Raw genomic sequence first — 27,109 nt, 5'->3', positions numbered from 1 at the left:
CACAGTTGCAGGGTATATCAAGTTGATTGTGGAGATTTAATCTGCTGCATCTGAGGCTGCTGGGAGAAATTTCCATTTCTCTTCTTTGTTCGCACAGCTCCTGGGGCTCAGCTTTGGGTTTGGCTCCGCCTCTGTGCGTAAGTCGCCTGAGGGCGTCTGTTCTTCGCTCAGACAGGACGGGGTTAAGAGAGCAGCTGATTCGGGCGCTCTGGCGCACTCAGGCCGGAGGGGCGGGAGGGGCATGGAGTGCGGGGCGGGCCTGCGGCGGCAGAGGCCGGCGTGACGTTGCACCAGCGTGAGGCGCGCCGTGCGTTCTCCCGGGGAAGTTGTCCCTGGATCACGGGACCCTGGCAGTGGCGGGCTGCACAGGCTCCGGGGAGGGGTGGTGTGGACAGTGACCTGTGCTCGCCCACAGGCTTCTTGGTGGTGGCAGCAGCAGCCTTAGCGTCTTATGCCCGTGTCTGGAGTCCGCGCTGTTAGCCGCAGCTGGCGCCCGTCTCTGGAGCTCCTTTAAGCAGCGCTCTTAATCCCCTCTCCTCGCGCACCAGGAAACAAAGAGGTAAGAAAACGTCTCTTGTCTCTTTGCCAGCTCCAGACATTTCCTCGAACTCCATCCCGGGTAGCCGTGGTGCACTAAACCCTTCAGGCTGTGTTTACACCGCCAGTCCTCTCCCTGCGATCCGATCGGACCGAAGCCCAAGCCTCGGCTCCCAGCCCCCGCCCACGCCGGTGGGTGAGCAGACAAGCCTCTCGGGCCGGTGAGTGCCGGTCGGCACCGATTCTCTGTGCGGGAATCTGCCCGCTTTTCCCTCCGCACCCCTGTTGCTGTGCTCTCCTCTGCCACCCACAGTCTCCGCCCACGAAGGGGCTTCCTAGTGTGTGGGAACCTTTCCTCCTTCACAGCTCGCTCCCACTGGGGCAGGTCCTGTCGCTATTCTTTTGTCTCTGTTTATTGTTTTTACTTTTGCCCTACCCAGGTGCGTTGGGAATTTCTTGCCTATTGGGAGGTCTGAGGTCTTCTGCCAGCGTTCAGTGGGTGTTCTGTAGGAGCAGTTCCACAAGTAGATGTATTTCGGATGTGTCTGTGGGGAGGAAGTTGATCTCCGCGTCTTACGCGTCTGCCATTTTCCTCAACTCCTCTATGTGGGCCCTTATGTGTGAGGTGGTTCCTGCTTGGATCCTCATCCCCTTTGTGATGTGGGATATGGTGTGAGGTAGTTCCTGCTTGGTACCTCATCCCCTTTGTGATGAGGACCTTTTGGTGTGAGGTGGTTCCTGCTGTGCTCCTCATCCCCTTTGTTATGTGTGCCCTGTTGTGTGAGGTGGTTCCTGCTGGGTTCCTCACCTTTTTTTTTTTTTTTTGTCATTTTTTAAAGTAAAAGTTGTATTGGAATACAGTTGATTTACAATGTTGTGTCAGTTTCAGGTATACAGCAATTTGAATCAGTTATAAATGTTCATATATTCATCCTCGTTTAGATTCTTTTCCGATATAGGCCATTATAGAGTACTAAGTAGCGTTTCCTGTGCTATACAGTAGGTTCTTATTAGTTATCTATTTTATATATAGTAGTGTGTATATGTCAATCCCAATCCCTCAGTTTATCCCTCCCTCCCTCCCCCTTCCTGCCTGGTAACCATAAGTTTGTTTTCTACATCTGTGACTTCTCAATACCTTTTATTTTATATATTTATTTTTTTGGTATGCGGGCCTCTCACTGTTGTGGCCTCTCCCGTTGCGGAGCACAGGCTCCGGACACGCAGGCTCAGCGGCCATGGCTCATGGGCCCAGCCGCTCCGCTGTATGTGGGATCCTCCTGGACCGGGGCACGAACTCGTGTCCCCTGCATCGGCAGGCGGACTCTCAACCACTGCGCCACCAGGGAAGCCCTCATTACCTTTTATTTTACTTTACATCTTTATTGGAGTATAATTGCTTTACAATGGTGTGTTGTTTTCTGCTTTATAACAATGTAACTCAGTTATACATATACATATGTTCCCATATCTCTTCCCTCTTGCATCTCTCTCCCTCCCACCCTCCCTATCTCACCCCTCTAAGTGTTCACAAAGCACGGAGCTGATCTCCCTGTGCTATGCGGCTGCTTCCCACTAGCTATTTCACGTTTGGTAGTGTATATATGTCCATGCCACTCTCTCGATTTGTCACAGCTTACCCTTCCCCCTCCCCATATCCTCAAGTCCATTCTCTAGTAGGTCTGTGTCTTTATTCCCGTCTTAACACTAGGTTCTTCATGACATGTTTTTTTTCTTAGATTCCACATATAGTGTTAGCATATCTATTTGTCTTTCTCTTCCTGACTTACTTCACTCTGTATTACAGACTGCAGGTCCATCCACCTCACTACAAATAACTCAATTTCGTTTCTTTTTATGGCTGAGTAATATTCCATTGTATATATGTGCCACACCTTCTGTATCCATTCATCCGATGATGGACACTTAGGTTGCTTCCATCTCCTGGCTATTGTAAATAGAGCTGCAATGAGCATTTTGGTACATGACTCTTTTTGAATTATGGTTTTCTCAGGGTATATGCCCAGTAGTGGGATTGCTGGGTCATATGGTTGTTCTATTTGTAGTTTTCTAAGGAACCTCCATACTGTTCTCCATAGTGGCTGTACCAATTCACATTCCCACCAGCAGTGCAAGAGTGTTCCCTTTTCTCCACAGCTTCTCCAGCATTTATTGTTTCTACATTTTTTGATGATGCCCATTCTGACTGGTGTGATATGATATCTCATTGTAGTTTTGATTTGCATTAGTCTGATGATTAATGATGAGTTTTCTTTCATGTGCTTTTTGGCAATCTCTATATTTTCTTTTGAGAAATGCCTATTTAGGTCTTCTGCCCATTTTTGGATTAGGTTGTTTGTTTTTTTGTTATTCAGCTGCATGAGCTGCTTGTAAATTTTGGAGATTAATCCTTTGTCAGTTACTTCATTTGCATTATTTTCTCCCATTCTGAGGGTTGTCTTTTGGTCTTGTTTATGGTTTCCTTTGCTGTGCAAAAGCTTTTAAGTTTCATTAGGTCCTTTTTGTTTATTTTTATTTCCATTTCTCTAGGAGGTGGGTCATAAAGGATCTTGCTGTGATTGATGTTATAGAGTGTTCTGCCTATGTTTTCCTCTAAGAGTTTGATAGTTTCTGGCCTTACATTTAGGTCTTTAATCCATTTTGAGCTTATTTTTGTGTATGGTGTTAGGGAGTGTTCTAATCGCATACTTTTACATGTACCTGTCCAGTTTTCCCAGCACCACTTATTGAAGAGGCTGTCTTTTTTCCACTGTATACTGTTGCCTCCTTTATCAAAGATAAAGTGACCATATGTGCGTGCGTTTATCTCTGGGCTTTCTATCCTGTTCCATTGATCTATATTTCTGTTTTTGTGCCAGTACCATACTGTCGTGATTACTGTAGCTTTGTAGTATAATCTGAATACCGGGAGCCTGATTCCTCCAGCTCCATTTTTCGTTCTCAACATTGATTTGGCTATTCGGGGTCTTTTGTGTTTCCATACAAATGGTGAAATTTTTTGTTCTAGTTCTGTAAAAATTGTCACGGGTAATTTGATAGGGATTGCATTGAATCTGTAGATTGTTTTGGGTAGTAGAGTCATTTTCACAATGTTGATTCTTCCAATCCAAGAACTTGGTATATCTCTCTATGTATTTGTATCATCTTTAATTTCCTTCATTAGTGTCTTATAGTTTTCTGCATACAGGTCTTTTCTCTCCTTAGGTAGGCTTATTCCTAGGTATTTTATTCTTTTTGTTGCAGTGGTAAATGGGAGTGTTTCCTTAATTTCACTTTCAGATTTTTCATCATTAGTTTATAGGAATGCAAGAGATTTCTGTGCATTCATTTTGTATCCTGCTACTTTACCAAATTCATTGATTAGCTCTAGTAGTTTTCTAGTAGCATCTTTAGGATTCTTTATGTATAGTATCATGTCATCTGCAAACAGTGATAGTTTTACTCCTTCTTTTCTGATTTGGATTCCTTTTATTTCTTTTTCTTCTCTGACTGCTGTGGCTAAAACTTCCAAAACTATGTTGAATTATGGTGAGAGTGGGCAACCTTGTCTTGTTCCTTATGTTAGAGGAAATGGTTTCAGTTTTTCACCATTGAGAACGATATTCACTGTGGGTTTGTCATACATGGTCTTTATTATGTTGAGGTAAGTTCCCTCTATGCCTACTTTCTTGGGGGTTTTTATCATAAACGGGTGTTGAATTTTGTCGAAAGCTTTTTCTGCATCTATAGAGATGATCATATCGTTTTTATCCTTCAGTTTGTTAATATGGTGTATCACAGTGGTTGATTTGCGTGTATTGAAGAATCCTTGCATTCCTGGGATAAACCCCACTTCATCATGGTGTATGATCCTTTTAATGTGCTGTTGCATTCTGTTTGCTAGTATTTTGCTGAGGATTTTTGCATGTATGTTCATCAGTAATATTGGCCTGTAGTTTTCTTTTTTTGTGACATCTTTGTCTGGTTTTGGTATCATGATGATGGTGACCTCGTAGAATGAGTTTGGGAGTGTTCCTCCCTCTGCTATATTTTGGAAGAGTTTGAGAAGGATAGGTGTTAGCTCTTCTCTAAATGTTTGTTAGAATTCGCCTGTGAGGCCATCTGGTCCTGGGCTTTTGTTTGTTGGAAGATTTTTAATGACAGTTTCAATTTCAGTGCTTGTGATAAGTCTGTTTATATTTTCTATTTCTTCCTGGTCCAGTCTCGGAAGGTTGTGCTTTTCTAAGAATTTGTCCATTTTATTGGCATATTGATGTTTGTAGTGATCTCTCATGATCCTTGGTATTTCTGCAGTTTCATTTGTTACTTCTCCTTTTTCATTTCTAATTCTGTTGATTTGAGCCTTCTCCCTTTTTCTTGATGAGTCTGGCTAATGGTTTATCAATTTTGTTTACCTTCTCAAGGAACCAGTGTTTGGTTTTATGGATCTTTGCTATTGTTTCCTTCATTTCTTTTTCATTTATTTCTGATCTGATCTTTATGATTTCTTTCCTTCTGCTAACTTTGGGTTTCTTTTTTTATTCTTTCTCGAATTGCTTTAGGTGTAAGATTAGGTTGTTTATTTCATATTTTTCTTGTTTCTTGAGGTAGGATTGTATTGCTGTCAACTTCCCTTTTAGAACTGCTTTTGCTGCATCCCATGGGTTTTGGGTTGTCTTGTTTTCATTGTCATTTGTTTCTAGGTATTTTTTGATTTCCTCTTTGATTTCTTCAGTGATCACTTCATTATTAAATAGTGTATTGTTTAGCCTCCATGTGTTTATATTTTTTACAGTTTTTTTCCTGTAACTGATATCTAGTCTCATAGTGTTATGGTCAGAAAAGATACTTGATACGACTTCAATTTTCTTAAATTTACCAAGGCTTAATTTGTGACCCAAGATATGATCTATCGTGGAGAATGTTTCACGAGCACTTGAGAAGAAAGTGTATTCTGTTGTTTTTGGATGGCATGTCCTATAAATATCAATTAAGTCCATCTTGTTTAATGTATCATTTAAAGCTTGTGTTTCCTTATTTATTTTCACTTTGGGTGATCTGTCCGTTGGTGAAAGTGGAGAGTTAAAATTCCCTACTATTATTGTGTTACTGTGGATTTCCCCTTTTATGGCTGTTAGCATTTACCTTAGGTACTGAATTGCTCCTATGTTGGGTACATAAATATTTACAAATTGTTATATCTTCTTCTTGGATTGATCCCTTGATCATTATGTAGTGTCTTTCTCTGTCTCTTATAACAGTCTTTATTTTAAAGTCTACTTTGTCTGATATGAGTATTGCTACTCCAGCTTTCTTTTGATTTCGATTTGCATGGAATATCTTTTTCCATCCCCTCACTTTCAGTCTGTGTCCCTAGGTATGTGTCCCTAGGTCTGAAGTGGGTCTCTTGTAGACAGCATATATACGGATCTTGTTTTTGTATCCATTCAGCCAGTCTATGTCTTTTGGTTGGGGCAGTTAATCCATTTACATTTAAGGTCGTTATTGATATGTATGTTCTTATTACCATTTTCTTAATTGTTTTGGGTTTGTTTTTGTAGGTGTTTTCCTTCTCTTGTGTTTCCTGCCTAGAGAAGTTCCTTTAGTATTTGTTGTAAAGCTGGTTTGGTGGTGCTGAATTCTCTTAACTTTTGCTTGTCTGCAAAGGTTTTAATTTCTCTGTCGAATCTGAATGAGATCCTTGCTGGGTAGAGTAATTTTGGTTGTAGGTTTTTCCCTTTCATCACTTTAAATATGTCCTGCCACTCCCTTCTAGCTTCAGAGTTTCTGCTGAAAGATCAGCTGTTAACCTTATGGGGATTCCCTTGTATGTTATTTGTTGCTTTTCCCTTGCAGCTTTTAATATTTTTTCTTTGAATTTAATTTTGTTTAATAAATTTATTTATTTGTTTGTTTTTATTTTTGGCTGTGTTGGGTCATCATTGCTGTGTGCGGGCTTTCTCTAGCTGCAGTGAACGGGGGCTACTCTTCGTTGTGGTGTGTGGGCTTCTCATTGTCATGGCTTCTCTTCTTGCGGAACATGGGCTGTAGGCACGCAGGCTTCAGTAGTTGTGGCATGTGAGCTCAGTAGTTGTGGCTTGCGGGTTCTTGAGCACAGGCTCAGTAGTTGTGGCACACGGGCTTAGTTGCTCTGCGGCATGTGGGATCTTCCCGGGCCAGTGCTCGAACCTGTGTCCTTTGCATTGGCAGGCAGATTCTTGACCACTGAGCCACCAGGGAAGCCCCTGAATTTAATTTTTGATACTTTGATTAATATGCGTCTTGGCATGTTTATCCTTGAATTTATCCTATATGGGGCTCTCTGCGCTTCCTGGACTTGATTGACTATTTCCTTTCCCTTGTTAGGGAAGTTTTCAACTATAATCTCTTCAACTATTTTCTCAGATCCTTTCTTTTTTTCTTCTTCTTCTGGGACTCCTATAATTCGAATGTTGGTGTGTTTAATGTTGTCCCAGAGGTCTCTGAGACTGTCCTCAAATCTTTTCATTCTTTTTTCTTTATTCTGCTCTGTTGTAGTTTTTTCCACTATTTTATCTTCCAGATCACTTATCCATTCTTCTGCCTCAGTTATTCTACTATTGATTCCTTCTAGAGAATTTTTAATTTCATTTATTCTGTTGTTCATCACTGTTTGTTTGCTCTTTAGTTCTCCTAGGTCGTTGTTAAATGTCTATTTTATTTTCTCCATTCTATTTCCAAGATTTTAGATCACCTTTACTATCATTACTCTGAATTCTTTTTCAGGTAGACTGCCTATTTCCTCTTCATTTGTTTCGTCTGGTGGGTTTTTACCTTGCCCCTTCAACTGCTGCCTATTTCTCTGTCTTCTCATTTTGTTTAACTTACCGTGTTTGGGATCTCCTTTTCACAGGCTGCAGGTTCGTAGTTCCTGTTGTTTGTGGTGTCTGCCCCCAGTGGGTGAGGCTGGTTCAGTGGCTTGTGTAGGCTTCCTGGTGGGTGGGGCTGGATCTTGTCTTTCTGGTGTCTGGTGATGTGTTTTGGGGTGTCTGTGAACTTAGTATGATTTTAGGCAGCCTCTCTGCTAATGGGTGGGTTTGTGTTCCTGTCTTGCTAGTTGTTTGGCATGGGGTGTCCAGCCCTGGAGCTTGCTGGCTGTTGGGTGGAGCTGGGTCTTAGCGTTGAGATGGAGTCTCTGGGAGAGCTCTCGCCGATTGATATTACGTGGGGCCAGGAGGTCTCTGGTGGACCATTGTCCTGAAGTTGGCTCTCCCATAGCAGAGGCTCAGGCCTGACATCAGGCCGGAGCACCAAGACCCTGTCAGCCACATGGCTCAGTAAGAAAGGGAGAAAAAGAGAAAGAAAAAAGTTATTAAAATAAAAATAATAATTTTAAAAAAAGAAGAGAGCAACCAAACCAATAAACAAATCCACCAATGATAACAAGTGCTAAAAACTATACTAAGATAAACATAAAATTCAGAAACAAATCAGTCATGGACAGCAGACCCCAAGCCTACAGTTGCTCCCAAAGTCTGCCGCCTCAATTTTGGGATGATTAGTTGTCTATTCCACAGATGCAGGGTACATCAAGTTGATTGTGGGGGTTTAATCTGCTGCTCTTGAGGCTGCACAGAGAAACTACCCTTTCTCTTTTTCGTTCGCACAGCTCCTGGGGTTCAGCTTTGGTTTTGGCCCCAAGGTCTGTTCCAGGACAGAACGGGGTTAAAGCAGCAGCTCATTAGAGCTCTCTTGCTCACTCATGCTGGGGCGTGTGGGGTACGGTAGTTATAATTGGAGTGCGGGGCAAGCCTGCGGCGGCAGAGGCTAGCGTGACATTGCAACAGCCTGAGGTGCACCGTGAATTCTCCCGGGAACTTGTCCCTGGATCACAGGACCCTGGCAGTGGCGGGCTACACAGGCTCCCGGGGGTGTGTGGATAGTGACCTGTGCTTGCACACAGGCTTCTTGGTGGCTGCAGGAGGTGAAATGCTCCTTAGCGTTTCATGCGCGTCTCTGGTGTCCGACCTGATAGCTGCGGCTCGCGCCCATCTCTGGAGCTCGTTTAGGCAGTGCTCTGCCTTCTGTGGGCAGACAGGGAAGGAATCCCCTCTCCTCGCGCACCCTGAAACAATGGTCTCTTGCCTCTTAGGCAGCTCCAGACTTTTTCCCGGACTCCCTCCCGGCTAGCTGTGGCGCACTAGCCCCTTTCAGGCTGTGTTCACGCAGCCAACCCCAGTCCTCTCCCTGGGATCTGACCTCCGAAGCCCGGAGCCTCAGCCCCCAGCCCCACCCGCCCCGGCGGGTGAGCAGACAGGCCTCTTGGGCTGGTGAGTGCCCGTAGGCACTGATCCTCTGTGTGGGAATCTCTCCGCTTTGCCCTCTGCACCCCTGTTGCTGAGCTCTCCTCCGAGGCTCCGAAGCTTCCCCGCTCCGCCACCCGCAGTCTCCGCCTTCGAAGGGGCTTCCTAGTATGTGAAAACCTTTCCTCCTTCACGGCTCCCTCCCACTGGTGCGGGTCCCATCCCTATTCTTTTGTCTCTGTTTTTTCTTTTGCCCTACCCAGGTACGTTTGGATTTGCTTGCCTTTTGGGAAGTCTGAGGTCTTTTGCGAGCATTCAGTAGGTGTTCTGTAGGAGTTGTTCCACGTGTAGATGTATTTCTGATGTATTTGTGAGGAGGAAGGTGATCTCCACGTCTTACTCCTCTGCTATCTTGAAGGTCCCCCCGGTTTTGCTTTTTAAGTTAATCTATCAGGGGGCAATAGTTTTTTGTAACATGTTATAATGATAAGTTACAGAAAAAAATAAAATTAAAAAATCCAAAATGCAAGACCAACTTCTTAATTACTGGATTCAACAGATATTAAATTACATTTCCAAAGTACATTACATGCACTCATTGGAACTTAACATTTTTAATAACTTGGAATTGTTTTTCACTTCAGCTTTCCTCCGCTCAAATCTGGAAAGCGTGAGGCGCTCACTAATTAGAGGTAACCATAGCTACCAAGTTATCTTTAAAATACATCTAAGATTTCCTTTTATTTTTCTTGGTTTTAATTCTACAAAAAGCATTTCATTTGTCGGTGGTTCTTGTTCTCTTTTCAGTTTCATTGAGTGATTTTCCAAGCTCTGGAGCCTTTTGGCAGTCGTATTCAAGTTCCAACGTTAAGATAAAATAAATCACCCATTCTTAGAATAAACAGTCTGAGGGCCTGAATTATCTGGTTTTAAAATTTCAGCTGACTAGGTGGGTTAACCAGCAGCTTGGCAAAGAGAATCCTGCAGATTTCAACGTGTTTCTCTATGGAGAGAAGCTGGCACCCACAGGAGTGGTTGTTTTAAAAAACTGTCCACTTGAGGGCATTGTCATCTTCTGTAGAGGAGGAATCGATGCCCATTTCTTCAGTTAGCTAAGTTACTGAGTATGAAGAATTTCACTGATACCCAGATTCCAATGGTGCAGTGATGATTAGATGTCTCTTTGAGACTGGCTCCTGGGGCAGCTGCCCAGCTGTCTTGCCCCTTAATTCAGCCAGCTCTGCTGCTCTCTCCCAGCCTCTGAATATTACCTGCCATCATTCTTGGAACATTATACTGTGCTTTTGTGAATCTCCCACTGGAGTTCTTGGTTGCTGTACCTGCCACATCAGTATAGTGCCTGACACACAGGTGCGCTTCCCTGAGTGCTGTCGGGCTAGTGAAGAGCTTGTAACAGTCCACACGAGGTGATGCCAGAGAGCAGTTGAATCCTTTCCAGAATGGAACTTGGAAAAAGATCAAACGCTTTGAGTCACTCTGGCTACAGTCCAGAGGTGTTAGGGCAGGTAAGGCTTGAACTCTTGCCAATTCTGCCTGCTTCCATGTGCCCAGACCAACATGTGAGCCGTGGAAAGGAAAGGTAGAGAAGTTGTTGGTCTTGGAGCTTAGATTAGATGTAACATCCCACTTGTCACTAATCCCATTTGTGCTGTCTTGGGATTTTCCAAACCGGAAGCCTCTTGGGAGTCACAGTAAAGGATTCAAAATTAAGAGAATAAAATAAGCCACCCAATCTTAGAGAATAGGCTGGTGCTGTGAATAACTGGGTTTTTAAATTTCAGCACATCTGAGATAATAGTTCATCAAGATCCTAGAATTTCAGCGGAAACTCCCAGGCCCTGGTGGGCAGAGAGGAGGCAGGGACAGTCCCTGAAGGCTATGAGTGGGGGTCTTTCTTGAGCCTAACACAGCTGAGGACCAGAAGTGGGGTCTGGGCCACAGACACCTCCAGGAGATGCCCCTTAGTTCTGGCTCGAGGAGTGAAAAAGGGAATTCCTAATGGCCAGAGAGCATGAACATTCCCTGTTTTTTTCTTTCTTCTCTTTCTTTCATGCCACAGCCCCCAGGCAAACATACAGCTGCTGTGGTAGCAGTCAGTCACGAGCCTGGCCAGGGCCAAAACTCTAAGGAAGGGGAAACTTGCTCTTGGATCAGAGGAGCTGTGATCCCAAGAGGGTGGAGTCAATCCCCATTGCTTTTTTTCTCTCTCTATTCTTCTGTTACTTGGACCTGAACGTGGGCCCAAACGTGGCAGTGTGTGGCAGAATAGGGTAACCAGAGCCCCAAGTTTTTGGGTGGAGGACCAAAAAGGGGAGCCCCAGGGAACTGGAAAGTACTGGGGAGATCGTAGAAAGGGAGTAGCTCAGGAAAGCAACCCCATATAGTCCTTCATGAACTCCAGGGCTCACCCCATGCATACTTGAATCTGGTCCTAATTAGCGTATCAAAGACTTTGAGAACTAAAGTAACACATAGCCCACCATCTACTTCCCAGAATGGTCACTGGGTGGTGCCCAACTGATATGGAACCAAACAGCAGTATGCCTTCCTTGAAAACTGAACTTACCACCATTCTTTCCAATGTCTGTCCCCTTTGGGGCTGCATGTCCTGTTGTATTGGGCCACCTGCGGCCTTTGCTGTATAAAACCCTGGGTTCCTGGGGGCCTCAGCCAGGAGGTACAGAAAAGCTGCTGTGTGATGGCTGGTGTTAGATGATCCCTGGACATCCCTTTGGACTAGTTCTCTCTGCTGATCCCGGCAGAGACCCAATAGAGGGAGTGGCCCGTGAAAAGAGAGCTTCTGCTCTGGGTAACTATCAGATCCCCCAGAACATGCCCGGCAATACATCTCTGGAATACAGTGAGACCCAAGGGGTTGTAATCAGACTCTTTTCTATACTGTCGTGACTCCCAAGTGTGGTCCAGGACCAGATATTACCTGGGGGCTTGCTTAGACCACAGCCCAGAACTGCTTAGTCAGAATGTGCAGTTCATCGAGATTTCCAGGTGACTCATACCCACTCCAGAGTCTGAGAAGTGCTAGAGCGATGGAGGTCACGCTAACCTAGGAGCCATATGCCCACAAGTCTGTGAATTTCTTTAGCTGGGGAACCACGGGCTAGTCACTTTCATCTCTCAGAGTCTGTTTCCTCATTTGTAAAAGGACAATAACCTCTGTGCCACAGGGCCATGGAGAGGTCCAATACATGTAAAAGTGCTGACCAGCGCTGCCCCATTATTTGTTTAAAGGCCAAGAGCACCCCCAGAGAAACCCTGGTGTGGATGGAGCTGGCAGAGAACACCCCGTGGGGATGGGCTGATGGAAACCTCCATCTCCAGCTGCCTCTCTGGGATTCACCCAGACAAACGAGTAGCACTATAAGCTGGGCAGGGTTTTTTTGCAGTGGTGCCCCACTGGGGCCCAGGGCCCAGGGCTGACACAGAAGACCCTTTCACTAGCTACCTGGCCTGAAGTAGAGAAGCCAGCTCTATGCCTGACCCTCATTTCTCAAGCCCTTTCTGGGACCATCTACCACAGGGATTCCTCCTTGGGACGCATACATCAGGGATCCCTCCTTGAATGTTCTGAGGATTAAAGGACCCTTTGCCCTCGGTAGAAACAGGGAATAAGGGGCAGAATGAAATCACTTTAATAGCATAGCAACACTTTAGGAACGGGGAGTGTGGGTCACAGATGAGGGAAACATTTTGTCTTCCACTTGTACATTTGTGCTAAGGTGCATGGTTACATTGGACAACGTTACAGACAGATTTTTCACATTGAACACTTAATAAATAGATACTTTAAATGTCAGACGTCAGAGACAACGAGTTATGAGCGTGATTGTTTTCTTATTCTGCCTCCTCTGAGTCAGGAGTTTGCTTCCTGTTGTGCTGATGAAGGCTGGGTCTTCTAGGAGGTGTATTCATACTCCTCGGCACTGCGCCGGCCGAAATCCATCCAGCCAGTGTAGTCCCGGTCACTTATCCTGTGGCTGGGGTCCAGGCTCTGCAGGTTCTTGATTACAGACATTCGGCCAGAAGGAGCTACAAGGGGCAGAGAGGAAGGAAACGGGACCATTATATCTAAGAGCATCACATGTTCAGTTTGTAAAGGAAAACAATAGAAAAGGCCAGACAATACATAACACGTACCTTCTGAAAGGTATCAAAGAGGTATCAAGATAGTGGGACTGCTGGGCCAAAATCTAAGCGAGGAGAAGGACCCATGTCTGTTTAACTGGAGACAGGGTAGTCTTTTCTAGTCGTGGGTGTGGTTTGCGATCTGTATGAATTTAGGTGAATTCATTCACTCTCACCTTTCACAGCTGGGACCTGCCTAGGTTTTTCTACTCCTAGGGGTGTTTTCCCTTATGTAGCTGGCTCTCAGCAGGTGCTAACCCAGGATTTCCCCAGTACTACCCACTTCTAAAGTTTACACCTTAATATCCCTGAGCCTGCCTGACCCTTTTTTTTTTTTTTTGCGTTATGCGGGCCTCTCACTGTTGCGGCCTCTCCCATTGCAGAGCACAGGCTCCGGACGCGCAGGCTCAGCGGCCATGGCTCACGGACCCAACCGCTCCGCGGCTCGCGGGATCCTCCCGGACCGGGCACGAACCCGCATCCCCTGCATCGTCAGGCGGACTCCCAACCACTGCGCCACCAGGGAAGCCCCCTGACTCTTTTTAAGGTAATGCAATTACGATATTTTGATGTTAGGATGTTTTTTTAAAAATGGAATCCAGTCCCACTGCTAGATAAATACTGTTTTAAAATTATTAATTTGAAAGCTACCTTCTCTTTTAAAAAAATGGTATTGAGAAAAAGGCACACCATCGGATTAAAATCTCAGCACCTCAGTAACACTCAAAGAAGGGCGGGCAGAACAAAGTGGTAATTTAATTCAGCCATTTTGACCAAAATGCAATAACTGAACCTGAAATGGGCCCTTAGGGATGGGAGTTAAGTTCTTAGGAACAGGGTGAGTCCAGGAATGATTCGCGTTGAGTGGATAGGGCCATGATGAGGCATGTGACGGTCCTGGCCTACGGATCACACAGAGTGGTCTCCTGGGTAGGAAATGAGTATCATGCCTTCTCTTATACAACCTAAGGGCCAAGAAAGGTCCCTTAGGGACCTCGACGGGCAAAGCCCGGGTGGCTTCAAGGGCAGAGGCGTGGAGGAGCACTCGATGGTTCCTATCGTATTGGGAGCCACCGTGGTCCCACAGCTGACATTGAGCTCTTCTGTACAGGGCTGCCCTTGCCAACTCCTGCCCACAGGCTGCATCGAGTCAGACCATGGCTTATTCATTGATGACAGTGCAGAAGCAGGTATTCTGTCTTGTTGGATAATCAAATAAAGCTAGCTAAATTAAAAACCAGAAACAACCCTACAGAGCAGGTTATATCCCCACCCTTTCTTCCTCTCCCCTCTCTCTTCCCCCACCCCCCGCTCCATTAATTCCCAGCTTTGGAACTAAGCGTCACCCCCAGCACATTCCAGCCCCTTTGCAGGTATCCCCAGTCTACGCAGAGGAAAAACAGCCCCTGCTGTTTAATTGTTCAACAACTTTCAGGTGAATATTAGTCCTTGCATTCGGCCAAACTCTCAGACCCAGTTATCTGTGCACAGTCACACGGCAATATACCCCATCCTCCTGCCTGTTGCTGCTGATGTACACATGGTTCTGTGCGTTTACCAGGGTCCTCGCTCACTTAGTGGACACAGAGTAGGCACTTACACCTGACTTACACAATTGAAGGTCCGGGCTCCTTGAAATTTTAAATCTCGTAAAATGGACAGTACAGCTGGGAAGCTGAATGAAGGGCAGGACTTGAGTAGACTCGCAACCCTGATGCTGCCTAGATGTGCTACCTCACGTAGGTCACTCAGTCTTCCAGAATCCCAGCTTCCACACTGACACAAGGAGGATAATAGACCTTACTGTGCAGGGCTGTTGTGAGGATGAAGAGAGACAATACAGATGTAGCACTGGGCTTTGCTGGACTTGGGGCAGGTGTACACTAACAGAATTGCTTCTCCTCATCATGGAAAGCTCTACAGACAGTTTCTAATGATAAACTCTTGAGCACTCCCCAAAGGGTGCGTTTTCTTGTTTGGAATCTTGAAGCATAATATATACTCTAGTTGAGTAAATATTCACTGTCATCTCAAAATGTGTAAAACAGTCAGAGAAACTCTATAGATGTAGATACTTATTTCTAGTTCATATTTGTCAAATAGAAGAGCATGATTATTTTCTAGTTACTGCTGATCCTGGGCGTTGGCAGCTAAAGTTCCAAGTGACGGGTGTTCCCATATGAGTTTGTGTGTCACGGCAGGCTGAAGGCAAAGGGCTGAGAAGAGGCACCAGGAAGGACCTTCCAGCTAAGATCTGTGGTTTAAAGCCACTGTCGAGTGTCAGTTCTAGGGAAATCATCTGGTAATCGGCTTTTTTACCCACAACTGTTTCTGGTGGGTCTTTCTTGAAGGTATGAAGGGGCTTCCAGATTATGGTCAATGAAAAGCCTACGATATTTCAGGCTGGTCTGGCTGCAATTCAACCCATATCCAACGACAGATACTAAGCTACTTTCAGGCAGACAAACAGCAGGCACCCCCCAAATTTTCGGATGTTCTCTGTCATCTGACTAGTATTTCCACATCTTTCCGTTTAATTAGCAGGAAAGCAACATAGAAGATGGTAGTTGGGACAATTTCCCAATGAGAGGATGAAATATAACAAATTATCTTCTATTCTTTCCTTCTGAAATCCCCTGGTAAAAAGGTCCCTTCTCACCTTCATATGGAATTATAGGAGATTCTGGAGAGCCAAGCCCTTTATTTTCTCCCCATCTCATCAAGCCATGAGTTAAATTTCAAATCCAGGTCGTGGCACAACAGCAGGTTAAGAGAGCCTCGTGGGAATGGAGCCCACCCCTACCCCTCCCAGCAGCTGTGGTTTATGGTCCAGCTGTGTTGGTCCAGTTTAAAATACCGCTCCCCAGTCAGTGTGTTCGCCATCAGTATCACTGTGGATAAAGGTGGTAGGAAAAAACCTGCCCCAGTCCAAATCATGATTTCCAGGAATTCTAGAGATGAATAAGCCTCCCTCTGAATCTCAGAAAGACCCGGAAGGGGCCGAGGGGAACCCACCCTCATGCCCTTTTTACAGAGGAGATAGCCAGGCCCAGGAAGGGGACAGGGCTGTCCATATGCCACTCAGCTACTGAGCTGCTGAATCACCTTATTCCTGGAGAAAGACTTGGAGGCTGAGAAAAGTGTGGCTTGTTTAGCTCCTGCTGGAGGCAGAAGGGAGAGACAGGGAGGCGGCCTGCGTACCTTTCCGAGACTGCTGGATGTACCTGGCCAGCAGCGCGCCCAGGTGCGCTCGGGATTCGTCGTCCACTCTCCGCACGGCCCTCAGCTGCCTCCGCGGGGCTTCGTCCTCCTGCTGCGCCCAGGGGCCCGCGGGGTCCGCGGGAGGCACGGGCTGCGCCAGGGCGCCCGCCGCCAGGACAGCCATCAGCACGCACAGGCACAAGCCACTGTTCATGGCTGCGGGGAGCAGAGGGGAGGGGACGTGAACGAAAAGGTGGGTCCTCCGCGGGCTCTCGCGGAGGGTCGGGCCCCCGAGGTACGGAGAAGGGGGCTCAGTCCAAACGCGCGGGGCTCGGGACCCGCCAGGCAGGTGCAAGCACGAGGGAGCCGTGACCCCAGCGCGCGCGTCCGGGCTCACCGCGCTCATCTTTGGGGGGAACCACAGCCGGGGCTGGGCAATGGTGCAGGGGAAGGAGAGAGAGACCCTGTCCTCTGCCCTGTTTAGCAGAAGGAATGTCTTCTGTTTTCCTTTAGTTTGAGGAAGTGTTACAGAGTGTCGTCTCTCTTCTCCTAACTGGAAAAGCAAGAGATTAAAGATAAGTGAAAATTATCCTAAAGAGAAGACTCTGTGGGAGAAATGAGACCCTTGAGGAATAGTAGCACCTTTCCAGAGAGCTAAGAAGCTTCCAATAGGGAAATAAATGGTGAAAAACCAAGAAGCACAGCTTAAAATGTGGGAGCAATAAATAAAAGTCACATCTTTCAAGTTTCTTCAAGGTGTACATGGGAACTGGCAATAAGCCACTACGCAAAGCACAGGCAGATTTTTTTTTTTTAAAGAAAGTCAGAAATCGGCGCTCAGTCATCGGGCTTCAGCCAAGCACCGCTGCATTTTAGATCCGCCGGCAGAGAAAACACACACGTTTCTATCCCCCAAAGACTTGAATTTCCCTGCAGTATTCAGAAAATGAATTTAAATCTTAAAACCTCTCGGTAGTTTATTTGAAAAGATTGCAAAGTAGACTGCCCCGATGTGTAACATCTAGCAAATCGCAATTTACATGCTAATCCGAGCCAACAGACAGATACTCCCGCGTTGCCTGCGCGAGAGAAGAACAAAGCCGGCGAGCAGAAGTCCCTAAAGCAGCTCTACCCACCCGCACTGTCCTTTCTGACTACAAGAGATGTCTTTCGAGCTGTCGGAAAGAAGACACAGAAAACAGAAAAATGAAACGGAAGGGGCACAAACGTGAAGACACCCTTCTTCACTTGGATGAAGGACACTTGGCACCTGGATCCCCCAAAGCGGGGAACCTACCTTCGGAACAGGACACGACCGGCTTCGCGTTCCTGCCAGAGCAGCGGGGGAGCCGAGCCAAGTTCCTGGTAGGCGGGCAGGAGGCTGCCTCTTAAATAGCCCCGCCCGAGCCGTTGGCCAGTCATCTATTTACCCAGCGCTGACGCAGCCGGGTAGCGACACGTGCTCAGAGGGCGGCAACCGGGGCGACAAAAGATTGAGGTGGCTGCCGGGAGAGAGGGGGCAACGGCCCAGCGGAGCCGGGTGAACCTGGCCCAGGCGGGGTGTCCGGCGTCAGCCCTGTCTCTGTCGGGAGAGCTTCCTCCCCAAGCCGGGCCCACCCCCTCTCCCTTGCCCATTCCAGCTCGAAGCTCCCCCTCTCAGGGCGGGAGACCTAGGAATGGGGACCCTCCTCCGGGATGGAGAAGCTGCCCGCGCGCCTATAGTCCGCTCGGGGGACCAGAGGGGCCAGAAGGGAAACTGGGGGTGGGGTGGAGGGGACGCTAGACCAGGCTGGGTGTCAGCAAAGTGTAATTCTGAGATGGAGGAAGTGCTGGCCCCGCTTGGTCTTTTGACCCGAGAGTGGGCTTCCTCCGCGGGGGAGGGAAGAGGGGTCTTCACTTTGTTCTCAGCCGCATGAAAAGCCCTCGAAGTTCTCCAGGATTCCGAGGGCAAGGGTTCCCGGGTCAGTGAAAGGGCTCGGCTACGGCTGGCTGTTGGCGTCCTGGGCCCCGATTCACATAGCTGTAAAAGGAGGATGACACCACTGGGCTTTGCCTGGAGTTTGGGAAAGGGCTGTGTTTTCTTCCGAGCGGAGCTACCTCCTGCCCGCGGTGGCCGCGGCTCCTTGTGGCCAAGTGGCGTCAGCGAGTGTCCCCCAAATCCTCCCAGTTCCCATTCCCCTCTGGCATCGGCATCCGCCGCTCCCACCTTCCCTGAGTACCCGAGCTCTCACACCTGGCCCGGTCCCCGCCGGCTTTGAAATAAGGACCTCGCCCCTCGTCACTCCACCACCTGGTAGGGGACACGGGTGGCGCCGCGGCCGCTGGGCGCCCTTCCCTGCGCGGTCGCGTCCCTGGCTCCGTAGCTAGGCGACCCCCAGCTAGTGCGCCGTAGGGGTCTACATCCACCTCCGCCTTGAAACCGTTTGGGTTAGAGTCCGCTAGTTGGTGCTCCAGTTCGCCGCGTCCTGCAAAAGTCACTGACAACCCCATTTCACCGTCGGCAACCTAGGCGCGAACAGGAGCAGCGCCTGGCCGAGGCTCCTCCACAGACCCCTGGAGCCTCAGCGCACCGAGGCCTTCCAGCCTGGGACTTGGGGGTCGCCACCCATCCCTCGTCCCCTTCCGGGGTCCTCCACTCCTCCCCCTTTTTTCCCTCCCGGAGAAAGATTTGGAAGGGATTCTTTCAAAATGGGAATCTGTACTCAGCTCCCGGGACGGTGGGACTGTAGGGATCGAGGTGGGTGTGGAGCCGGCGCGGGGCAGGGAGCTTGGCGGGGAGCCGACTCTGGTTGCCGTCCCCCTTTCTAAACTCTAGAAGCTGCTGCATTTCTGCAATCTAAAGGCAACATTTTTGAAACAGAGCTGCAGATGAGATGTTTTCCAGTGGTTTTCCCACGAGGCTGCTGTGTAGTTCAGTTGGGGAAACTCGTTTGATTTGTGACTGTGGCCAAGAAGTGTCTGAGAACACAAAAGTTGTTATAGAGCATAATCACCTAAGGCAGGGGCCCCCAGTCCCCGGGCTGCGGACCGCTAACGGTCCGCGGCCTGTTAGGGACCCGCCGCAGAGCAGGAGGTGAGTGGCGGGTGGTGGGCGAGCTGGTGAAACTTCATCTGCCGCTCTCCATGGCTCCCATCGCTGGCATTACCGCCTGAACCGTCACTCGCGTTACTGCGTGAAACATCCGCCCACCCCTACCCCGGTCTGTGGAAAAATTGTCTTCCGGTAAACCGGTACCTGGCGCCAAAAAGGTTGGGGACCGCTGACCTAAGGGGCTTGTTGAAACACCTCCCAGAGTCTCTGATTCAAGTAGGTCTGAGGTAGAGCCCAGGAATCTGCATTTCTAACAGGTTCCTTAATGCTGCTGGTGGTGCTTCCCTGACCACACTTAGAGACCCACTGCTGTAGAATTTCCTTAGGGTAAGCCAATTACTGAACCCCCTTCCCTCCATCCATTTAGTTAACATTTATTGAACAATTTTCCTTGTGTCCTGTCTGTCCTCTCCTCATTTCCTCACTTCTGGTATCTGGGATCATCTCCCGAATAAACCACCTGCCCCCAAGCTTTTGTCTAATTTCAGGATAATACTACTGAAGATACCAACTGTCTATCAGGCACTGTTGGGTTACAGCAGAGAGAAAAACAGGCAAAATCCCTGCACTTATGGTGCTTCCATTCTAGTTGGGGAGACAGATAATAAGCAAGAAAAATATTAGCAGGTGCAGTAGGTGATGGATGGTCACAAATGCTTAGGAGAAAAAGTAGAGCCGGGCGAGGGTATGAGGGGGGTTGGGCAGGGTATCTGCATGAACACGTGCAAACCCCTGCTTGAGGTCCCTCTGTGAGGGTCTTTGATGTGTAGACCTCACTGCTCATGTTAAGGTGAAATGGTTTTTCTTCTCAGTACGAATAAAGACCAGGGGAGTTGTAATGGAATTTTACCTTGTTTGGAGGTTCTTTCTCTATTTTCCCAAGTGTGAGATGGCAATTAAATTTTACCCTTGTCTCAGGAAAGGAATAGAAAAGGGCAGAGCCCTCTCTGTTGCCCCCACCCCAGCCCCAGCCAACCTCTTATCACTGAGTGAGACTCACAGCTGGGACTCAAGATGCCCCATGATGTGGAAGGTCCCTAGCTTCATGCAGGGAACTGAAAGGGTGGGAACCATAGCCAGATGTATCATTGGAGAGAGTAGAGGTGAGAGAAAACCTATGACTGTTTATTGGTTTGGAATCTAGAAATTTCCATCTGATTGTGGTGAAAATAATTTTAGTGAGGTCCCATTCAGAGTTGGGGAGGCATCCCCAAAAGCAGTCCCTGAAACAGGAATGTGATCGTTTCCAGGTAGTATCTCAAAGATGTGGGAAGTATCTCAAAGATATATGTCCATTTTGCTTTTGTACAAAACTTAGTGGAATTTCCAGGGACCTACTAGAGACTCCTACTTTATTATTCATGGAATTTAAACTTGTTACAGTGATCCCCATTTAAAGGAGGTCAGGAGAATGTTTGCTGTGATTAGAAATGTGTTTGAAGGCTTCTGTTTGGGATCTTGAATTTTTTTCTCTTAACCTTGTATTAGAAATGCCATTATTTGCCCTGGAATTTTCCAAAGGCCCACATAGCCAGTGTCATCTGCCGTTACATGAAGCAATTTGACAGAAAAGAAAGAAGTAGCTGTGGTCATGGTGAACAGTTTCCTGTTCCTAATGATGAGTTCCCTCAGAATCTCTTGTCTTAGTTCAGATGTTCACAAAAGCAAGGCTGAGACAAGCACCTGGGTGCAGGGAGATTACTTGGGAGTGATCTCAAGGAAGCAGGAGTGAAGGAGCAGGGAAGAGACAGAAGAAAATCAAGTGCATGTTAATGAGGGGGTTACTGCTGTGGACTCAATCCCGCTGAGGTCTCTGTGAGATAACCCAAGGCACACACATCTTAACCAGCACTCCCGAGCCTGGGAGGAGAGCAGTTGCTCAGTAGATGTTTAACTGAACTCTTCATCTATACGAACATCTCATCTGCCAGTACGCCAGAGGACAGGAGCCATGATTTATTCTCCCAATGCAAGAATGAACCCGGACACATGCTAAGTGATCAATACATGTTCACTGAGGAAACAACTCTTAGTTTAGTTGACTGGGTTTACAAGACATATAGCGGTGAATGAAAAGCCATTGGTTGGCCCTTGGTGGGTCATGGACTCCCAGATAGCCACAGGAATTGTTTGTAACACCATTTCTTTCAGCCATGGATGTAAGAGCCACCAGAAATGGGAGGTCGCCTCCTGAACAGGTGACAGGAAAGAGGAGAGGTCATCTCCCAGCCCATTGATCCCCACATGCAGAATGAGCCTTTGCTTTTCAAGCTAATACTGAAAAGCCAACAGGAGTTGTAGTTGCCGGGGAAACCATCCACCAGTGTCTCCAGGCCTGTCTTTTGGGTCACTTGCCTTTGTAGAAGTTTTAAGAGCAGCCTCTATGGCCATAATTGGGAAAAGTTAATGAACAGGGAGACTTAAATTCTTTGAGGGGCAGTCTGAAGTCTTTGAGGTCCTGCTGATCCAGATTCCCTCTGAAGCGGGCCCCTCATAGCAGAGGACAAGCAAGTGTCCCTGCAATGTCCCAGCCTCCAGCAGAGACACGTCCCACCTCCCACCCTGGCTGCTGGTCAATGGCGGCTGTTTCTCCTACTCCAAATTAATGCTTGAGGACACAGCTGTTCCTAGACAGCCTTATCAGGGAAGGCTCTTAATTTTACAAATTAAAGTGGTTTGAATAGGTATTAAATGCACATAATTCAAAAATTTAAAGGTAGAAAAGGGGATATAGTTAAAACTAAGTCTCCCCCTCGCCCCTGTCCTTCCCTAGAAGCAAGGACTGCTTCTAGTTTCTAGTGAATTCTTCCACAGAGAGTCCACGGGCATACAAGCAAATCAATTAAGTGTCAAACACTCACACACACACAGACACACACACACACACATATAATTCCTACTTGGAAGCACATAATACGTAATGTTCTCTGCTTTACTTGTTTCACTTAAAATATATATTGGAGGTCACTTTGTATTGTTGGCATAATTCTACCCCTGTTTCTGTAGAACATTCCACTGGATGGATGTGCCTTAATTCATCTAGCCAGTGCCCTACTGATAAAAATTTAAATAATTTCCAATATGTTCCAGTTATAACTGAGGCTCCTTGAATATATACCATTCTGCTCATGCACACTTTTACCTTTGGGATGAATTCTTAGAGGTGGAGTTGCTGAATTAAAGAGTATGTACACTTAAACTTTTGGTAAATATTGCCAAGTTACCCTTGGGGCAATTGTCCGCACCTGTCCGTAGGGCAGCATGTTTATCTTTTCTTGCTTATTAATGCTTCAGCTCCAGCTTCTGGCCACCTCCTCACTGCCTGAGAGCACTAGTTCTGAGGTGGTGGAGAGCTGACCCCACTGAACCCACTGGGTTTTATCTTCGGCTCACCGTTCTGTTTGAATTCCTGTGGCCTGTGCATGTAGGGGGCAAAGGGTGGGTGATACTTCTCAATGCGGCAGATACTGCTCTCTAGGTGACATTTTGGAAATTTATGAGGAATTTTTAGGTGAGCACAGTAATAGGCAGTGCCTACTGGCATCTGGTGGGAGGGGGCCAGGAGGCAGGGTGTCTGGCAACCTGGTGGACGGACAAGCACATGATGTTGGATGACCCCCGGTGATTCATGTGGGTGAAAATCTTATCTATAATTATTCAAGCCTAGAAGCTCCTCCTCACCAAGCTACTAACCATTGGGCCTGACCACGGCATCCCATTTGCACTAGCTTCTCCTGGACAAGCCTGAGACCTGAGGGTGGAAAGGGAGATGTCAGATTTCAGCGCAGAGATGGGCAGAGCCAGCTGAGGTGCTCCAGAGGTTCAGGGTTTTAGGAGAAGCAAGTTTGGGGCTACTTTGCCTAGGGATGATGTTGAGCAATGTGCAAAGGGCGTGTCGACGGGAAAGGGAGCAAAAGGAAAAGAGAAAATCATTCAGTGCTAAAAAAAAGCAGAGGGAATTTAACCACGAAAGTAAAAGTTCTATTTAGATTTTCACGACATCCATTCCTTAAGGAATGGCAGGAACCTGCAGCCTGTGTGGAAATTGGCAGCCCGGAAATGAGGGATCTGTGCATAGATTTTCCTAGCGCCCATGATGATGAGTGAAGGAAGGGGTTTGTTTATCCCATTCTGAGACTTCCCTGGAGACGCTGGCAACAGACAGGCCTCCAGCTGAGCGGGGAGCGTCAGGGTGCTGGGCCCAGGGTCGCCGAGGACGTGCAGAGGAGTGAGAATATGATGGTGGCTGCCAGATTGGGTTTCTTATGTAAGTTTCTAGAGCTTGGAGTGGGGAGGAAAAAGAGACTCAGTCTTTAAGCAAGAATGTTGGCTTATATTTTGAGTCCCTTAGTTTGGGACTCCCTGTAAACAGACCCTGAGACAAAGTCCAGATGCAGGTGGTGTGTTTGGGAGGGCATCCCAGGAAGCTGAACTGAGAAGGTGGGGAAGAGAGAAAAGTCGGTACAACATGGGTTAAAGAACAGGTTACTGGGACTTCCCTGGTGATGCAGTGGTTAAGAATCCGCCTGCCAATGCAGGGGACACTGGTTCGATCCTTAGTCTGGGAAGATCCCACGTGCTGTGGAGCAACTAAGCCCACGTGCCACAACTACTGAAGCCCGTGCACCTAGAGCCCACGCTCCACAACAAGAGAAGCCACCACAATGAGAAGCCTGCACACCGCAACAAAGAGTAGCCCCTGCTTGCCACAACTAGGGAAAGCCCACATGCAGCAACGAAGACAGAATGCAGCCAAAAATAAATACAATTAAAAAAATAATAATAAAGCAAACAATGTCTTAAAAAAAAAAGAAAAAAAGAACAGGCTACTGCTGGGGCCCACTGGGGTTCAAAGAAGCTGTATAGAAATCACTTCAAAATTTTCCCACTAGAGCGTTTATCCATGACTCCTATGTCCTATTGTTTGAGGGTTTCTGTAGCAAGTGTGAAAGAGGGAGACCTAACAGGCAGAGAAGAGAGATGCAGGTATTCGGCGTGGGAAGCCATCAGCTGGTACAGGAAGTGTCCCCCACAGCTGCAGGTGAATTCAGGGAGGCAGAGGGGATATCAGGCGAAACATCAACAGCGGCTCCTGCAGCCCCTAAGTGCAAGTCTCAGGAAAGACCCCATTACATTCTTGAACTGTGAAAACACACAAATCTCCCTATTTTGTTCTTGTTTGGGGGGGAACATGTGCACCAATGTGTACAAATATTTTGACCTGGAGAAACGTTCAAGGAATATGTCCTCTTTCATGGTGGGCGCTGTTCTCTTTCTTCTCTGACCCTGGGAACTTCATAGTGAAAATGGTATTAGTTCTGAGTCTCAGGTCTCACACCCACTGTCTGTGTCACGCAGAGCAAGCCACTTTGGTTTCACGACCCTGCGTTTGCACAACCAACCAAGGTGGGGAGAGATCACTTCCTAGAAGGATGTAAACCGTCAAGGGGATAAACCTTAGCCCTGTGAGGTGAGGGCTCGGGGACAAGAAAACTCGCACCTCCAGCCCCTTTCCACATTCAGCAATTTTGGGAACAAAAATATTGACCTCAGAATGAGATACTGAGTAGGACACGGCCCCTGGAAGGGAAGAGCAGAGGTGAGAGGAATCTTGGGAGTTTTTCAGATCCAGGGCTCCTGAGTTCTATCAGTTACTTGGAGAACAGCAGCTCCACTGATGTCAAAGTGACAGAGAACAGCACTCAAGTCCACTGAAACCTTCAAGTTTTAGGAGGTTTATTCTGGGCTCCGTGGGGACGACCCCTTGTATAACAAGATGCTAATTTTAACGGGAAATCATGGATGCAGAGAGCAGGAGTGAACGTGTAGCTATTTCTTGGCAACCCTAATTGCCGCAAGAGTTGCCAGGCTGCTAAAGGCATTCGCCTGTGCTGTACACACAGCTGGGAAATCAGAAGCGAGGAGCTGGGTTTGTTACCAGCCAAAACCCTGGAACTCACAAGGCAATCTGCTCTCCTTGAGAAGATACAGATGGGTCTCAAGGATTTGTCTGGAGAAATGCTACTGATTTCTTGGCTGTGGTCGTGTTTCTTTTTCTTCTGCCCATAACAATTTGCTTTCTTGCTTTAAAAAGGCCCATGCAATAGGCACTGTGATTGGAAAGAACTTGCCTTCACAGACCAGGCTCTCACGTATTAGTGTAGGTGCTTCATCACATGCCATGGGTGCCCTGCCCATGTCTCTTTAGCACTTAACTTTCCTGTGTGGGTTGCTCTGACTTCCAGCTCCCAGCCCCCATGACTCTTTGCTGGAGTGCTCTCTCTCATAGAGCGGAACCTGCTTCAAGGGCTAAGGAATGAATGCCCCGAGGAGCAGCCCTCAACCAGCAACTAGTGGGAAGTGGTGACCACATACCTCAGCTCTCTCATGCTGAACCATGTTCCATGCTGGCTTCATAGGTCCCTAGCACAGTTCAGCCCTAATGGCCCTTGGTGGTATCATGCTCAGTAATGCACCCTTTATTGGCTGCCTTCCCTGACTTGTCTCACTTCCTTATTTCCATCCCTGTGCTTCCTGGGATCACCTCCCACATTAACCACTTGCCCTCAAAGTCTTTGCTTAGGGTCTACTTCTGCAAAAACCCAAACTGCAATGGTTGAATTTTCAGCTTCCATCAACCTGAGTCATATTCCAGGGTTAAATGTATTCCTCCTGCTTATTACCCCTGTCCATGGGCTATAAACTTCTGCTGGCCATGTGGCTAAGAGACCTGCACAGTCCTGGGATGCTGTGGTTAGTAGGGTGTCGTGTTGGCATTGAAGAGTCTACTTCTCCCAGGCATCAGGGGCTGACGTGTAGATGTGAACACGAGGGTTTATCTTGGCAGGTTGCAGAAGCTTCCTTTTGCGTAAGTTGGCAAAGCATTTGCTGAATATTTCATGGCCCCTAATCCACAGAGGTAGCCTCAATCCAGCATCCAGACTTTCATGCTTTCTTAGGACCATCAAACCACGGGGTAACTCCCAGGTATATATTTCCTTGAGTCTGAATGCCATGTTTTGGACTAATCATTCTCCACGTGGAGTCCATGGATCCATTCCCTACTTCACAATCATCAGGGATGCCTGTTAAAAAGGCAGACTAGGGGTCTCCTCTCAGACCTACTGCATCAGAACCTCTGGAGATGAGTCAGATGTCTGCTTTTTTAACAAGTTCCTGAAATGTCTTGGCTGGTCTTCCCAGAAGCCGATCTGAGTGATGCAGCAGGCAGTGTTCCCAGGGAAGACTGGTCGAAGAGTGAGGGAAGCAAGACAGGGATGGGGAAGCCAAGGCAGGGTGTGATCCCAGAGAAATCCCACACAGGATGGCCTCCACTTGATCCTCAGGGAAGCTCTGGCATTTAAGTTATAGCTCAGTGATGTCCCTCCTTGAGGCAAGGGGGCTGAGCTTTCATAGCTGCACCCGTCAATCATTGGCTGAGGGCGGTGTGGGCACTTCCGGTTTTCTGTAGGTGCAGGCAGAAACTCCAGTAGCCCGAGCACAGCCCTCTACATAAAATCACAAGTGGAAGCCATTAGAAGCAACAAAACTGATCCACCTTGGCAGAACACAGACCGTGTCCACGTATCTGTTGATTCTTATTTGAAATCGGGATCTTGGACTAGAATTAACTCCATGGAGTGGAGATGGTGATAGGAGTCGGGCGGGGGATGGAGGGTGCTTTGGGGAGTGTGGTTGGGTCAGACAATTCCAGATGGGCTTGGCTCTCCAAGCCAGCTCCTTTTGAGATCTCTCCACCACTGAGATGTGCAAATGTGCCTGATCAGTCTTCCTGGTTGTCTAATGGGTAACATTTAATGTACAAGCATGCACA

At 47.5% G+C, this 27,109-nt stretch overlaps 1 protein-coding gene and 1 long non-coding RNA gene across 2 annotated transcripts; one reads left to right on the top strand and one right to left on the bottom strand.

Annotated features, from left to right (window-relative positions):
* Positions 1-545: 545 nt before the first annotated feature.
* On the top strand, positions 546-9,697 carry LOC141279649 (uncharacterized). Its single transcript, XR_012334231.1, has 3 exons — positions 546-559; positions 9,464-9,511; positions 9,627-9,697. It is a non-coding gene; the product is annotated as an uncharacterized lncRNA (long non-coding RNA).
* A 2,777-nt stretch (positions 9,698-12,474) lies between these two features.
* On the bottom strand, positions 12,475-17,523 carry CCK (cholecystokinin). Its single transcript, XM_019946658.3, has 3 exons — positions 17,482-17,523; positions 16,185-16,400; positions 12,475-12,887 (listed from the first exon to the last, which is right to left on the bottom strand). The coding sequence occupies exons 2-3, from the start codon at positions 16,396-16,398 to the stop codon at positions 12,754-12,756; spliced, it is 348 nt and encodes a 115-aa protein (XP_019802217.2). The 5' UTR covers positions 16,399-16,400; positions 17,482-17,523; the 3' UTR covers positions 12,475-12,753.
* Between the last annotated feature and the right edge of the window lie 9,586 nt (positions 17,524-27,109).

The sequence above is a fragment of the Tursiops truncatus genome, chromosome 10 (assembly GCF_011762595.2).
Source record: "Tursiops truncatus isolate mTurTru1 chromosome 10, mTurTru1.mat.Y, whole genome shotgun sequence".
NCBI classification, from domain to species: domain Eukaryota; kingdom Metazoa; phylum Chordata; class Mammalia; order Artiodactyla; family Delphinidae; genus Tursiops; species Tursiops truncatus.
The sequence above is the reverse complement of the archived record's forward strand: the minus strand, read 5'-3'. Positions and strand labels throughout refer to the sequence as shown.